This window comes from Podarcis melisellensis (genome assembly GCF_964234715.1).
Source record: "Podarcis melisellensis genome assembly, chromosome: 10".
NCBI classification, from domain to species: domain Eukaryota; kingdom Metazoa; phylum Chordata; class Lepidosauria; order Squamata; family Lacertidae; genus Podarcis; species Podarcis melisellensis.
Genome location: NC_138542.1, coordinates 19,114,353 through 19,131,069, shown reverse-complemented (window position 1 = coordinate 19,131,069; position 16,717 = coordinate 19,114,353). Strand labels below are relative to the sequence as shown.

The 16,717-nt window shown below is 42.9% G+C and overlaps 1 protein-coding gene across 1 annotated transcript; it reads left to right on the top strand.

Moving 5' to 3' along the window:
* Positions 1 to 9,949: 9,949 nt before the first annotated feature.
* Positions 9,950 to 16,303, top strand: LOC309379820 (hyaluronidase-4-like; the record flags this gene model as incomplete). Its single annotated transcript, XM_081929273.1, has 3 exons — positions 9,950 to 10,849; positions 13,290 to 13,379; positions 15,872 to 16,303. The coding sequence occupies exons 1-3, from the start codon at positions 9,968 to 9,970 to the stop codon at positions 16,301 to 16,303; spliced, it is 1,404 nt and encodes a 467-aa protein (XP_081785399.1). The 5' UTR covers positions 9,950 to 9,967.
* Positions 16,304 to 16,717: the final 414 nt, after the last annotated feature.

Sequence of the window (16,717 nt, the reverse complement as noted above, 5' to 3'; positions counted from 1 at the left end):
CCTAGGGGCTGAAGTTCCTTCACCTCCCCAATAGAATATTTGAGAACCACCGTACACCAAGTTAAAGGGCATTGCTATTCAAATGTACATGTAATGTGATTGACGATGTGGGGTGGGGTTTACCTGCCCCCCCATATTTTATTAAAGTCGGCACCCCTGACAATAAGGGGTACATTTTCATTGCCTCACAGAAATAACAAACTGTCCACAATTATAGTTGATTGCCAAAATCTCTGCAGTGCAAGTACAATATATTCCAAAAAGTAGCTTAGTTTAGAATACAGTGGTACCTCGGGTTACAAACACTTCAGGTTACAGACGCTTCAGGTTACAGACTCCGCTAACCCAGAAATAGTACCTCGGGTTAAGAACTTTGCTTCAGGATGAGAACAGAAATTGCATGGTGGCAGCGGGAGGCCCCATTAGCTAAAGTGGTGCTTCAGGTTAAGAACAGTTTCAGGTTAAGAACGAATTAAGTTCTTAACCCAAGGTGCCACTGTACTGGCTAATTGTACAATTCTGTACATGTCCATTCAGAAGCAAGTCCCACTGAGTTCATTGGAGTCTGCTCCCAGATTACTAAGTTCACAGTTTCTACTATGAGAAAGTAATACAGTGGTACCTTGGATCCCGAACGCCTTGCGAGTCGAACATTTTGGTTCCCGAACACCGCAAACCTGGAAGTGAGTGTTCCGTTTTGTGAATGTTCTTTGGAAGCCGAATGTCTGACACAGCTTCCGATTGCTTACAAGAAGCTCCGGCAGCCAATCAGAAGCCACACCTTGGTTTTCGAACATTTTTGGAAGTTGAACGGACTTCCGGAACGGATTCCGTTCAACAACCAAGGCACGACTGTACCTTATAAAAAGACTCAGCACCTGAAACTGATTAAAAATGATACCTTCCCAAAGGGTTACACATACTGTATTAACAATCGCACTCTAAACATTTTTTTTTTTAATGAGACACTTGCAGAACACAATTCGTTAGGAAATCAGATACAGCTTTTATGTAGGGAACACATTTCTCTTTACATTACAGGAAAAGTCATTTCCTGTCAATCTGTGCCAGGTTCAGAGAGTGGGAGTGTTTGCAAATACAGGTTGTGCTAAAAATAAATTGGAAATGATAGTTTTGCACACAGAGAATGAGAGTCTGGAAACAATTTGGGGCTTCGGGAAAAAACAACCACCATACCAACCTAAGCTTCTATAAAACACGGTCGCTCCAATCAAGATAAGGATGCAATAAGGATTCCATGCATAGAACATCTGCTGGATTCAGATCCATGAGCAGGAACTAGATGAGCATTAGATGCCCATTTGAATGTGCATCTGAATGAAGCTGTTATCCATCTGTCCTGAGTTACTTTCTATGGGCTTCAGGGAAGAGTGTTTGCCTTTATTGCATAAGATGAAGTCATTACCTCTTTATATTTTTATTGCACAAGATCAAGACATTACCTCTTTATATTTCAAGAAACGGCGATACCTTTTGCATAAGATTCAGGCATTGCTTTTTTATATTTAAAGTGGCAACAGTACTTTTTAAATTTCCCATTAACAGCATAATACATATGCCATTTTCACTGCAAGGTCATTTGGTACTTGGCAATCGCATTCAAAGTCCCCCCCTGCAAGCACTTATACTACTCCTGCCATATGTCTGGAATTTTCCGGATATTGCCAGGATTTGTCTACAAAAAAACAGTGTCTGGGTAGAATTTTCAGAAGTCGGTTAAAATGTCTGGGAAAACCAGAAGTGGGGGTGGGTTTTTTTGGCAAATTTCCTTTAAAAATAGCTTTAAAACTTCAATTTTTACTTTTTGAAATATGACAACCCTAAATTATGCACATTTGCAGCTGAGGTTTTCTATCTTTATTGGGCCTCAGTAGCTCCCCAGCCGCAGGGAATGTCATCTGACTCAGAAACCATGGGGGATGGTAGAATCTGCCAATTTCACTTTGAGAATTTCCAATTTCCCCCATCTTAAATCAAGTCTCCCCCCCAGTTTTTCACCTTTTTGTAGCAATTGACAATAAAAAAATAAATACAAATAAAAACCATTATGAAAATTCATTGGAAGTTTAGTACGAATTTCTCATAAAAACATTGCGGTACCCAGTTTTGAGAAATCTACACATTTTTGCAAAGCAATTTCCCCTAATATAATGCATTTCTGCATGTTCTTTTCACTCACCTATGCATTTATATGCATGCACATTTTTACCCCATTTGTACACATTACCTGGCTGGGATTGCAAAATTCATAGAAATGCAAATCTCAAAGGTTTGCTGTGTTTTTGGTTTACTCAGAAGTATTGAGCTCAATGGGACTTTCTCCCAAGTAAGTATGCATAGGTAGCTTTAATTTCTATTGAACTCCTACTTCTTTAGCAATGTTTTTCTTGGCTACTATAGGCTCACCTAACACACACAGGTATTATTTCCTTCTAGATCTGTACTTTTAATTGTAGTTCACCCCCCCCCTTCTCCATTTATTACACTCTGGAATGTCTCTCTGCCCTTATTCCTTATTCCCTTAGAGACCTCGCCCCTAAGCAGAAGATTAGTCTTTGTTCTGCTTAGTTCCTCCTGTCACTTAGATAAACCTGTAAGCCGCATTGCATTTGGAAAATACTTCTTAGTTTCAGCTGTATTCCAGTTTCCATACCCATGGAAAAGACCAAACACACATATGCAAAACTGCACAATTTACTGACTCTTTTACTGTATGTAGCAGCAGAAATTAAATCAGCACCCACATTAAATTGAGATTCCCTATCACTGCCAATTAGGGACGCGGGTTAAACCACAGAGCTTTGGGTTAAACCACAGAGCCTAGGACTTGCCGATCAGAAGGTCGGCGGTTCGAATTCCTGTGACGTGGTGAGCTCGCATTGCTCGGTCCCTGCTCCTGCCAACCTAGCAGTTTGAAAGCACATCAAAGTGCAAGTAGATAAATAGGTACCACTCCGGCGGGAAGTTAAACGGTGTTTCCGTGCGCTGCTCTGGTTTGCCAGAAGCGGCTTTGTCATGCTGGCCACATGACCCGGAAGCTGTATGCCAGCTCCCTCGGCCAATAAAGCGAGATGAGTGCTGCAACCCCAGAGTCGGTCACGACTGGACCTAACGGTCAGGGGTCCCTTTACCTTTATCACTGCCAATTAAACTACTGAATAATTTCATCAACTTCAAGTGTATAACTTTGGATTTGTCTAGTTGTTCAGCTGGTACCTAACCTTTGAGAATTTTGGGGGGGGAATCTCTCATACACATGTTGGAATGATTATAATTTTTCCCTAGTCACAAAATACTAAGCAGACTTTCATAGTGTTCCAACACATTCTTTCAAACACTGACCTGCCATTTATTCCCCCTTTTATGCTGGGCTACATTAATATTACTTCCTCTTGCTAAGACAAATGTTCTCGCAACTACTTCTAGCTGTGAATAATGCATAGCGATGCCGTGAGCTTTCCGCACATGCAATGAAGGGATGAGCAGAATGCCCTAATGGCATAGCACTGCAGTGAATGTCTTGCGCCCTGAGGCTCGAGCACAACAGGGAGAAGTTACTCACCTCAAGATTATGCAGTGAACAACTGATGACTGATAATAAGAAGTTGCATCATTCCAGGCTATGAACAGGAACATTTGGATAGGAAAACGAAGCAGCACATGATGATTTCGGCAAGATCCTTTGTTGTGCTCATAGTTAAAGGGACCCCCGACCATTAGGTCCAGTCGTGGCCGACTCTGGGGTTGCGGCGCTCATTTCGCTTTATTGGCCGAGGAGCCGGCATACAGTTTCCAGGTTATGTGGCCAGCATGACTAAGCTACTTCTGGCAAACCAGAGCAGCGCATGGAAACGCCGTTTACCTTCCTGCCGGAGCAGTACCTATTTATCTACTTGCACTATGACATGCTTTCGAACTGCTAGGTTGGCAGGAGCAGGGACCGAGGAACGGGTGCTCACCCCGTTGCGGGGATTCGAACCGCCGACCTTCTGATCGGCAAGTCCTAGGCTTTGTGGTTTAACCCACAGCGCCAGCCACGTCCCTTGTGCTCATAGGTAAAAGGTATCAATAACATTCCACCATTTTTTTTTGATAAATCAGGATCTCACCCCTAACATAAGCACCAACTCTAGAAGGGTGAGGTGTCTTGAGCCCCCCCACATGTCTATTGAGATGGGGCTGAGCTCCCCATCCCAATCTTGAGGGGCAGAGGAGGCTCTGATCTTGACCTCCTGCAAATGGTTGGCCACCTCTGCCCAGCCCCTTTCTTGCGATGGGGCAGCTAGGACTGTCCAGAGTGTCCCAGGGGTGTTATATCATGAGGTTGGGGTCCTCACAAAGTTTCCTGGAGTGCAATGAAAGTATGGCTGCCCTTCACAGCCCTGAAACAGTGCTGTCTGTTATGTATTCAGTGGTCTGTGTTTGATCACTGTCTCTCAAAAGGTCTCCGCCTCTCTCCTGGTCCAGTCACCTTGGCCCTGGTTGCCCCTCCTTCAAGCTCACTTCTGCCGCAGGACCAGTTGCGATGAGGCCAGGGAGCCAGGAGATGAGCCAATGCAGGGCGCAACTTGGCGCCTTCTATGCCCATGAGAAGCCTCCTATCTCCTCACAAGAAGAGAAGACTCCCTGGAAAAGGCCCTGATGTTGGAACAAAACAAACAAACAAAAAATCCTTCCAGTAGCACCATAGAGACCAACTAAGTTTGTTGTTGGTATGAGCTTTCGTGTGCATGCACAAAGATTGAGGGCACAAGGAGAAGGGGATGAAAGAGGACGAGATGGTTGGACAGTGTTCTTGAAGCCACTAACATGAATTTGACCAAACTGCGGGAGGCAGTACAAGACAGGAGTGCCTGGAGTGCCCTGGTCCATGGGGTCACGAAGAGTCGGACACAACTAAATGACTAAACAATAACAACAAATCCCCAAAGTTTGTGAGAGACTTAAACCAGTTGCTCAAAGACCAATTTAAAGAACACTTAAAAGCATAGTTGGGGGGGGGGTCTACTGTTTTTAGGACAATTCATACACAGCCGCTGCACAATTTCTCCTTCCTGTTAGGAACTGCATTATACCAGTGAAAAGACCAGATTAGAAAATTTATGAGTGGAGAAAACAACAACTACTGTTATTGTTATTTGCCCTTTGAAAGCCAAGGCACGGCTTCCAATTGACTGCAGGAGCTTCCTGTACTTAGCTGCAGAAGCTGCAGCGAATGTTCAGCTTCCAAAAAACGTTTGCAAAGCGGAACACTTACTTCCGGGTTTGCGGTGTTCGGGAGCCGATTTGTTTGGGAGCAAAGCCATTTGACAACCAAGGTACCACAGTTTTTGACACTTACTACAGAAAACGTCTCAAGCAATTTACAGTGGAACCTTGGTTTTCGAATGTAATTCATTGTGGAAGATCGTTCGACTTCTGAAATTTCCATGCAGACTTAAAAGAGTTTTAAATGAAGTAATTCATAAAGACCAGGCCGGCTTTCTCCCGGGTAGACACATGTTTGCAAACACAAGGAACATTATTGACATTTTGGAACTTTTGCAAACAGATATAAACACTAAAGCAGTACTGATATTTATAGACGCGGAGAAGGCCTTTGACAACATCTCTTGGAAATTTATGAAGGGAAATCTAAAAGAAATGGGAGTGGGGCGGGGTTTTGAAAATGGGATCGATGCAATATATTCAGAACAAAAAGCTAAATTGATAGTTAACAATGTGGTAACAGAAGAATTTAAAATTGAAAAAGGAACACGACAAGGCTGCCCGATTTCCCCTCTGTTATTTATCTCAGTTCTGGAGGTGCTCTTGGATTTGATTAGAGGGGACCGGCTGGTGCAGGGGATCCAGGTCGGAGCGAAACAATATAAACTAAAAGCCTTCGCAGATGACCTAGTATTGACATTGCAGGAGCCAGAATCTAGTACGAAAAGAGTATTACAATTGATAAATGATTTTGGTCAGGTGGCAGGATTTAAGTTAAATAAACAAAAAACGAAGGTGCTAGGGAAAAATATGACAGACACAGAGTCAGAACGGTTTCAGAGAGAAACAGAATTATCACTAGTGAAAAGGGTAAAGTACCTAGGGGTAAATATAACAGCTAAAAATCTGAGTCTATTTAAAGACAATTATGAAAAATGTTGGTCGGAAATTAAGAGAGACTTGGAAAGTTGGGCAAAGCTGAAGCTTTCTTTATTAGGCCGAATTGCTGCAATTAAGATGAATGTGCTGCCAAAGATGTTGTTTTTGTTTCAAACATTGCAAATTGTGGACAAAGCAGAGTGTTTCCGGAGGTGGCAGAGAGATATTTCCAAATTTGTCTGGCAGGGCAAAAAGCCCAGAATTAAGTTTAAGATATTAACAGATGCAAAGGAAAGAGGGGGCTTTGCCCTGCCAGACTTAAGGTTGTACTATGAAGCCGCAGCCTTCTGCTGGCTAAAGGATTGGCTACTTCTTGAGGACACTGATGTGTTAGATCTTGAAGGTTACAACAATGCTTTTGGTTGGCATGCATATTTGTGGTATGATAAAGTTAAGATCAATAAGGCCTTTAAGAACCATATTGTCAGAAAAGCAGTGTTTAATGTCTGGACTAAATATAAAGACTTACTGGAAAATAAAACACCAAGGTGGCTTTCACCTTTGGAAGCTAAGGCCCGAAAAGGAACCAATATGGAAGCCTACTGGCCAAAATATTGGGAACTGTTAGAAAAAGACGGAGATAATTGGAAATTGCAGAGTATGGAGAAAATGAAGGATAAAGTGCGAGACTGGTTACACTACGCTCAGATTAAGGAAACTTTTAAAAGTGACAAAAAGTTAGGATTCCAGGTGGAGAAATCGAAGTTGGAAACAGAACTGTTAGAACCTAAGACTAAGGTACTTTCAAGAATGTATAACTTGCTGTTGAAATGGAATACACAAGACGAAACGGTTAAATCGGCTATGATAAAATGGGCACAGGATATCGGGCATAATATTATGTTTGAGGATTGGGAAAGGTTGTGGACCACTGGGTTGAACTTTACTGCATGTAATGCTTTGAAAGAAAATGTAATGAAAATGATATACAGATGGTACATGACCCCAGTTAAACTTGCTAAAATATACCATTCGTCAGACAATAAATGCTGGAAATGTAAGGAAAATGAAGGAACATTCTACCACCTCTGGTGGACTTGCCCTAAGGTGAAGGCCTTCTGGGAAATGATATATAATGAGTTAAAAAAGGTGTTTAAGTATACCTTTACCAAGAAACCAGAGGCCTTTCTTCTGGGCATTGTCGACCAGAAGGTGTTAAAGAAAGATAGAACATTTTTCATGTATGCGACAACAGCAGCAAGGATACTACTCGCTAAGAATTGGAAAACTCAAGATCTACCCACACTGGAAGAATGGCAGACGCAACTGATGGACTATATGCAACTGGCGGAGATGACTGGCAGAATCCGAGACCTGGGAGAAGAGAGGATGGAAGAAGACTGGAAGAAATTCAAGATTTATCTACAAAAATATTATGATTTATCGGAATGTTAAAAAAGATGCTTAGTTATAAATAATTGGCCATCACTAAAATAGATCAGGAATTGATGAGAAGAGAGATTAAGAAAAACAAATTTGCAGGAGAACAACTTTATTGTAATTAAGCGGTTTTAAAATTTGGAAATAAGATGATAATTTGCTGGACAAAATTTATTAATGATGCAAATGGGAGTGGGAGGCGTGAGGAAGTTCAAAGAGGATATGAAATTTTGTTAAACAAAGTAATATTGTATATTGTTATTGGATGTTTTCTTTTTTTTCTGTAAAAACCCTAATAAATATTTTTTTTTTTAAAAAAATGAAATTTCCAAAAACTGAGGATCAATGGGCGGTTGGCAAAATCCATTGAAAAAATGGAGACTTGCAAGGCACGTTTGAATATGGAAGCAATTACTTCCGGGTTTTCGGCGTTCTGGTTCCGAATCGTTTGGCTTCCAAGACACTTGAAAACCGAGGTCCCACTGTATAGTTTTATAAAAGCATACAAAACTATGGCAGCTTAACAGAGAATTGTCCATGGTTAACAATCCAGTTAAATTTAGGATTGCTGTGGCCTTTGAGGAGATTTTTATCTAGTTTTCTGCTGGAGAAGTGAAGAATGATTCCCTTTCACACCCGATGCCTGTCTCATCATGAGGATTCCTGGGTTTGCTTCTTAAGGAAGCAGCGCTCAACAGTCCCAGGAACTCCTCAGAACTCCTTCACCTTTTAAAAGTATATTTTTCTTGCTGGATTTGATCTAGGAGATCTTACAGCCGCTATTCTATCAAAGCAGAATTCATTACCTCCCAGTGCCATGGGTGACCAAAGCAAATCTCTGCAGTTAGCTACAGTTTATCCCGTGCAATCGATCACCTGTGATGAAATCTGGGGAAATGGATGTAAGGGGGCTGATAGCAGTCGGAGCAAAAAGTAGAAGATATGGAGTTGACTATGAGCTTATAATGGGAGGAAGACTGCACTATGATCCCACAGATGGCAAATGACATCACTTTCAATTATTACATTTTCCTTTGGGTGTTGTAGATCAATTCCTCTTGACAGCTGGGTAAAAAATTTGATCTATTTATAAAGCTCTGATGATGTTATACTTGCTTGTTGCTACTCCACCCTGACATAACAGCAGAGGTCAGAGTCATTCGCCAGGGGCAGTTCTGAAAATGGTTGTTTTCTGTTTCAAAACCCAGTGGTAAAAAAGCCATATATTTTTAAACAGAGGCATTCCCGTGCCACTTTGGTATGTTATTACTGTTTAGTAAGAACCCAAATTAACAGAAACCCATTCATCTAAGTCCAAACACTTGTCCTTAAATAGCTTTGTTTTATTTAAATGGCCCATGAAATAGACTGGCAGTGACATCCAGTGGCAAAATTGAACAGCTACAACTTGGTGTGGAGTAAAGTGCCGCAATTTCTAGGCCCAGATTTGGGATTTTCAGGCATGGTTCCAAGCAGGGTTTGGGTTTCTTGTTTTGTCCTGCCAACTTCACTGGGGAAACTCGCTTTTTACTGCTGAATTGGAACAATAGTCAATTGGGTTTTCTGCAGGTTGACACCAGTTCCGTGGTAAACAGTGGGTTTTCCCAGGGAAAGCGGCAGGTCAAAACCCCCGACAAAACCTTGCTCAGACCTGTGCCTAGTTATCACGGCAGAAATAATTTTGTTTATTTGTGTTTTAAAAACATTTATGTTTTCATATATGTTGGAAGCTGCCTAGAGTGGCTGGGGCAACCCGGTTAGATGGACAGGGTATAACAGCAACAACAAACAACAACAACAGAATATGACATCCCTATTTTCCTCAGATAAATGTTCGGGGGTATTCTATTTTCCAGGGACAGTCCCAGGTTTACAGAAGCCATCCTGGTTTCTGATTTGATCCTGGAATGTCCCATTTTTACTTAGGACGTCCCTATTTTCATTGGAGAAATGTTGGAGGGTATGCCAATGGCCGATTTGCTTTGTAAAATTATTACTATTATTAATTGAATTTATATACCGTCGTATACCTGGAGGTCTCAGGGTGGTTCACAGAACAAAATCAGAATATAAAACCACAAAAATATATAATAAAAATAAAAACAACCCAATAACCCCCCCAAAAAACCCATCACATTTTAAAAGAGCATAGGATGTCAATCAAATCAGCCAGGATACTCTCTGAAAATTTCTGAAACTGTGGGATCCAAAGATCACCTCTGGCTTAGGTGTTATATTCAGCTTTAGATAGTTTTTGTAGTTATTTATTGTTATTGTTATTGTTAATTCTCATTTTATTTTCCTTTGCACTTGGTAAAGTTGGGAGATGCACTTGCAAATCTTTTCCTGTAACAGCAGCAATATTGAAAACCCAAATATTGCTATTATCCAGCAGGTCCACTTCACTACTTGGATACATATGACATTTGTGTGGAGTTCTACTTTCGCCATGAAGCCAGCTCAGCTACCTGTTTTCCGAAGGAAGCCTTTTGTAGCAGCCTGGAACGCGCCGACAGATCATTGCTCCATCCGATACAACGTAACGATTAACCTGGAAATGTTCCACGTGACTGGAAGCCCGTTTGCCAAAGCGAGAGGGCAGAACGTGACGATATTTTATGTCAACAGGCTAGGATATTATCCGTGGTACACTCCACAGGAAATCCCTGTCAATGGCGGCCTCCCTCAGAATTTCAGCTTGCAAATGCATCTGGAAAAAGCTCTCCAAGACATTGACTACTACATTCCTGATAAAAATTTCACTGGGCTAGCAGTCATAGACTGGGAACACTGGAGGCCGCAATGGGACCGCAACTGGAATACAAAGGATATTTACAGGAGGCAGTCGAGAAAACTAATTTCCGAAATGCACGAAAATGTTTCGGCAAATGCCGTTGAGCGTCTAGCTAAGCTTTCCTTTGAGCAATGTGCTAAGGCGTTCATGAAAGAGACAATTGAGTTGGGGATTAAAAGTAGGCCCAAGGGCCTTTGGGGATACTACTTGTATCCTGACTGCCACAATTATAATTTCCGTGACCAGAACTATAGTGGTTCCTGTCCAGAAAATGAGGTTTTGAGGAACAATGAACTGTCGTGGCTGTGGAACAGCAGCGCAGCCCTTTATCCTTCCATTGGCATTAAGAAATGCCTCGGAAACAGTGATAATATCTTACGCTTTTCACAGTTTAGGGTGAACGAATCTATGAGGATTTCCATGATGACATCACATGGTTATGCTCTCCCAGTATTTGTATATACCCGACTAGACTATAGGGACGAACCTTTGCTATTTCTATCCAAGGTAAGCTATTTGGGGGGAAAGTAGGAACTGCTATGTTAGACCTGGTTTAGCATAAGGTAAAATAAGGATCACTGGATGGTTAAATCCAGTCAAAAGAACTATGGGGTTCCAGCACTCAACTCGCTTTCAGGCCAAGGGAGCCGGCGTTTGTCCACAGACAGTTTTCCGGGTCATGTGGCCAGCATGACTAAACCTCTTCTGGTGCAACGGAACACTGTGATGGAAACCAGGGTGCACAGAAACGCTGTTTACCTTCCCGCTGCAGCGGTACCTATTTATCTACTTGCGCTCCCATGCTTTCAGACTGCTAGGTTGGCAGGAGCTTGGGCAGAGTAACGGGAGTTCACTCCATCACAGGGATTCAAACCACTGACCTTCTGATCGGCAAGCCCAAGAGGCTCGGTGCTGCAACCCCATAGTCACCTTTGACTGGACTTAACCACCCAGGGGTCCTTTACCAGTTTAGTATAATGAATCCCGAACTAGGAAAACTTTCTTCAAATTTTAGCTCAGCTAGGAGATCAAGAGATGGACCTAAGCAACAAATTATTTTTCCACCTTATCCATGCATCTTTAATAGGGGTATAATAATAATTTTTGCTTACTTAATACAGTGGTACCTCTAGTTACAAACTTAATTCATTCCTGAGCTCCGTTCTTAACCTGAAACTGTTCTTAACTAGAAGCGTGCTTTTGCTAATGGGGCCTCTTGCTGCCGTTGGGCCGCCGGCAGATGATTTCTGTTCTCATCCTGGGGCAAAGTTCTCAACTCAAGGTAACTCTCCCAGCTGAGCAGAGTTTGTAGCCTGAAGCATTTGTAACCTGAGGCATTTGTAACTTGAGGTACCACTGTACTGGCTTTTGTAAAACAAACAAACAGAAAAAAACACCTGCGAACTGCTTTATATGTTCAGGAATATATATATATATATATATATATATATATATATATATATATATGCTAAGCATTATTTCACATTTCACAGAAAGGCTTAGTGCATTAGACTTGGGCGCATAAACATTTATTTGAGTTGACTGTGTTAACAAACTTCATTTTGCACTCTTCTCCAGAGTATTTAGATGATTACAAATTGTTTTTCAAACTGATGTTTTCACTACGCTGGGGTAATAGATGAGAAGAGCCTATTATAGGCCTTCGTTTGCTATATTTAAGGTAATTCCAGGAAGAAGTGAAGATTTTGAGTGTTGCAGTTCGCCCCAAGACCTTCCAATACAACAACAGGCCTCCTGCTGCATTATGGGAAATGTGACCCCAGAATACAGAAATACAAGGGGGAACCCAACTAACTCATTATTCCAGTTTTACAATTCTAAAAAAGAAGGCCTATGCGTTAGCTCATAATACTTGGATTATGATTTTCTTTGATTTTTGAAAGAGACAAGTAAACCTACTACATTGGTGCCTCGCAAGATGAAATTAATTCGTTCCGCAAGTTTTTTCTTCTTGTGAGTTTTTCTTCTTGCGAAGCACGGTTCTCCATAGGAATGCATTAAAAATCAATTAATGCGTTCCTATGGAGACCACTTGCCAGGCTGGCGGTGCGGAGAAGGGCTTTGCTCCCCACCGCAAGCCTTCAGCACAGGTACGGGAACAGAGGGGAAGGCGCACAGCGCTTCTCCTCTGTTCCCGGGGCTTGTGGTGGGAGGAGGGTTTTTCCTCCCCACCGCCAACATTCAGAACAGCATTCTGAATGTTGGCGGTGGGAAGGAAAACCCTCCTCCCACTGCAAGTCTTCAGGACAGCCATCCGAAGGCTGCCGGTGGGGCGGAGAAACCTCCTCCTGCCGCCAGCCTTCGGAGCAGCCTTCCAAAGGCTGACGGTGGGAGGAGGTCTCTCCGCCCCACCGCCAGCCTCGGACAGGTACGGGAACAGAGGGGAAGGCGCGCAGCGCTTCTCCTCTGTTCCCAGGGCTTGCGGTGGGAGGAGGGTTTTTCCTCCCCACCGCCAACATTCAGAACAGCATTCTGAATGTTGGCAGTGGGAAGCAAAACCCTCCTCCCGCCGCCAGCCTTCGGAGCAGCCTTCCGAAGCCTGGCGGGGGGAGGAGGGCTCTCCGCCCCACCGCCAGCCTTCGGAGGAGGTCCGAGGACAGTGGGGAAGAAGCGCTGTGCTTCCCGGCTGTCCCGGAGATTTCCCTATGGGCTTTCGTCTTGCGAAGGAAGCCCATAGGGAAATTCATTTTGCGAAGTGCCTCCAAAACAGAAAACCCTTTCATCTAGTGGGTTTTCCGTCTTGCGAGGCGTTCGTCTTGTGGGGCACCACTGTACTAGGCTGTAGACTAGTTCCTTGAAGAGTAGCCCCTTGTCCACAGGGCCCATATATCAATTTTTTAATTAACTGTTTTCCCATCTTTAGCAAAATTTGTTGCGAATAGACAGTAATAGACACTGATGATGTTTCCTTCTGTTTCCAATATAGCAAGATCTTGTTAGCACCATTGGAGAAAGTGCTGCCTTAGGAGCTGCGGGAATTGTTATTTGGGGAGACATGAATTTAACGTCATCTGAGGTAAACCCATGCCTTGGTTCTTCCTTGAGGATATTATTTAATCTAATAGACAGAATTTCTATTGTATGCCATTTTATTTTATTTTATTTTATTTTATTTATCTTTTGAGGTGCAGTTTATCTGACAACTCATCCATAGCTAGCCTGTCAATAGCATATGGAATGTGTTCATGGGTCACTGATAGGAAGGAGAGAGTGGCTGAGTCTAGGATCTGGATCTAAGTTTTGAATAACTGTCTGTTTAAGAATTGACATGTCTTTTTGCCCAGATGGACAGATACTTGAAGTAAGAGAAGGCAACTTTCTTCTTATAGTCAACAAAGCAGGTCATCAGCAGTACTGTACAGTGGTACCTTGGTTCTCAAACTTAATCCGTTCTGGAAGTCTGTTCCAAAACCAAAGTGTTCCAAAACCAAGGTGCGCTTTCCCATAGAAAGTACTGCAAAATGAATCAATCCGTTCAAGACTTTTAAAAACTACCCCTAAAACAGCAATTTAACATGAATTTTACTATCTAATAAGACCATTGATCCATAAAATGAAAGCAATAATCAATGTACTGCACTATAAAATAAATAAGACAGTATTGTAGATGATGAAAATGAAAAATTTATTTTTTTTATTCCCTGCACTAATGATAGTCATTGTTTGGATGGGGGGCTTTTATCCATTTCCGCAGTCACACAATCAATCAATCAATCGATCAATCAATCAGTAGCTGAACTGGGTTCCACACAGTCACAAAAACAAATTAACCGGAGAAGCCTCAAAACAAAAACGCAAAATAAATAGCAAAAACAAAAGCACCAAACTTAATCCGTTCTGGAAGTCCGTTTGACTTCCAAAATGTTCAAAAACCAAGGCACACCTTCTGATTGGTGTAGGCACCCTAGAAACAATAAGGAATGACCGCATTGGACGTTCAAAACTTGCTGATTTGAAGGTCGGTGGTTTGAATCCCTGCGACGGGGTGAGCTCCCGTTGCCCGGTCCCTGCTCCTGCCAACCTAGCAGTTCGAAAGCACGTCAAAGTGCAAGTAGATAAATAGGTACCACTCCAGCGGGAAGGCAAATGGTGTTTCTGTGCTCTTCTCTGTTTCACCAGAAGCAGCTTAGTCATGCTGGCCACATGACCCGGAAGCTGTACGCCGGCTCCCTCGGCTGATAAAGCGAGATGAGCGCCGCAACCCCAGGTCATGACTGGACCTAATGGTCAGGGGTCCCTTTACCTTTACCATGGGTGCTGAGCACCCACAACAAAAATTTTGTGGCTGCTTGTGCCCCAAGGACCCCCTATAGTTTAAGGTTACCAGATTTTTTTCAATGAATCCGGGGGCACTTCAACTTTGAAAGGGATGGATTTTGTCAGGGACTGATTTGTAAATCCGGGGACTGTCCCTGGGAAACGGGGAAGTCTGGTAACCTTACTATAGTTGGCTCCAGTGATCAATGCCATCTGGCCAGCAATTAGTGGTGGCATCACAATAGGACCCCCCCTGCCAATTCTAAGGCTCAATATCATAAGACCTGAGCTTACAGTGATACCTCGGGTTATAGGCGCTTCAGGTTACAGACACTTCAGGTTACAGACTCCGCTAACCCAGAAATAGTACCTCGGGTTAAGAACTTTGCTTCAGGATGAGTACAGACCTCCAGAACGAATTAAGTTCTTAACTCGAGGTACTACTGTAAAACATAAGGCTCCTATAGTTTTTATACCTGAGTAGATGAGATAATTTAAACAAGTGCAGCTTGTCATTCAGCAGTGTTGCATTCAGCAGTCCTCACCCCCCCTGCTGTGTTTTATTCTGCACTATTCATAATGTTCACAACTAGACTTCCATCTTCTGCAGCTTTCGTCACCCTTTAATGCCAAGCCTTGCCTGCCAAAATCATTTTTTCTCCTCAGCGGCTAAGGAATAAGGACCTTATGTAAGAGCATCCAATTGGCAGGAGAAACGTCAAATTCATCTGGAAAGGCATTGTTAGAAATTGTAACGTTCCTACGGAACTCATGGACTTTTGAGGTGTCATGCAATATAGGCACCATTATACTATGCTGAGGCTGGCGCTGTGGGTTAAACCACTGAGCCTAGGGCTTGCCGATCAGAAGGTCGGCGGTTCAAATCCCCGTGACGGGGTGAGCTCCCATTGCTCTGTCCCAGCTCCTGCCAACCTAGCAGCTTGAAAGCACATCAAAGTGCAAGTAGATAAATAGGTACCGCTCCGGCGGGAAGGTAAACGGCGTTTCCGTGCACTGCTCTGGTTCACCAGAAGCAGCTTGGCCACATGCTGGCCACATGACCCGGAAGCTGTACGCCGGCTCCCTCAGCCAATGAAGCGAGATGAGCGCCGCAACCCCAGAGTCGGCCACAACTGGACCTAATGGTCAGGGGTCCCTTTACCTTTATACTATGCTGAATTGATGTTAATTGAAAAGGGCATGCCTTCACACAATTTTGCAACCTCTTATTTTTCTTTTTGCTCCGTCCAGGTCAACTGCACAAAGGTGAAACAATTCGTTGCTTCCGAGTTGGGCTTCTACATCGTCAACGTAACCAAAGCGGCCGAGGTGTGCAGCTGGCATCTTTGTCACAACAATGGGAGGTGTGTTCGAAGGAACTGGAAAGCCTTAGATTACCTCCATTTAAATCCTCAGAACTTCCAAATAGAAGCGTCAGGCGGCCTGGGCTTTACTGTGAGAGGGGAAGCATCGCCTGTTGACCTTCAAATAATGGCAGAGAAATTCGCCTGCCATTGTTACCAAGGGTTTGAAGGTGCTGATTGCAGGGGAATGAAGACTACGGGCAGCCAACCAGGAGATTCTGCCAATTTACTCCCATCTGGAATAGTAGTTGTGATAAATTTGACTTCTTTAATCTTTTTAATGCCTGAGACTTCTGTTCTAAGAGTCAAATTGCAGTGAGTCCCTCAGAGATCTGTCACATCTGAGGAATTAAAATTTTTACCTCCGAAGCAACATGCAAATATTGAGCAAGATAAAAACTTCCTTACATAGATCAGCTGTATCATATGGAGAGATTAAAAGATACCAAGAACACCATTGGCTTGCAGAAATGTCTGACAGTGTCACAAAACTATTAATGTGATAGAGGTGATCAACACAACAAGTCATTGCCCATTGTTTTTCAGCTGAAACCATTTCAGATGGCCTGGTGAAATGTATAGACCAGCTGTCCACATTGGCACAATTTTTTTGGGGGGGGAGGGGGCTTCTGAGTGATCCATTACCCTTTCAATTCCCTCACAATGCCAGTTTGACACGAATATGTTGATATGGACTTAGATCCTAATACAACAGAACTTGCAGCATGATCCT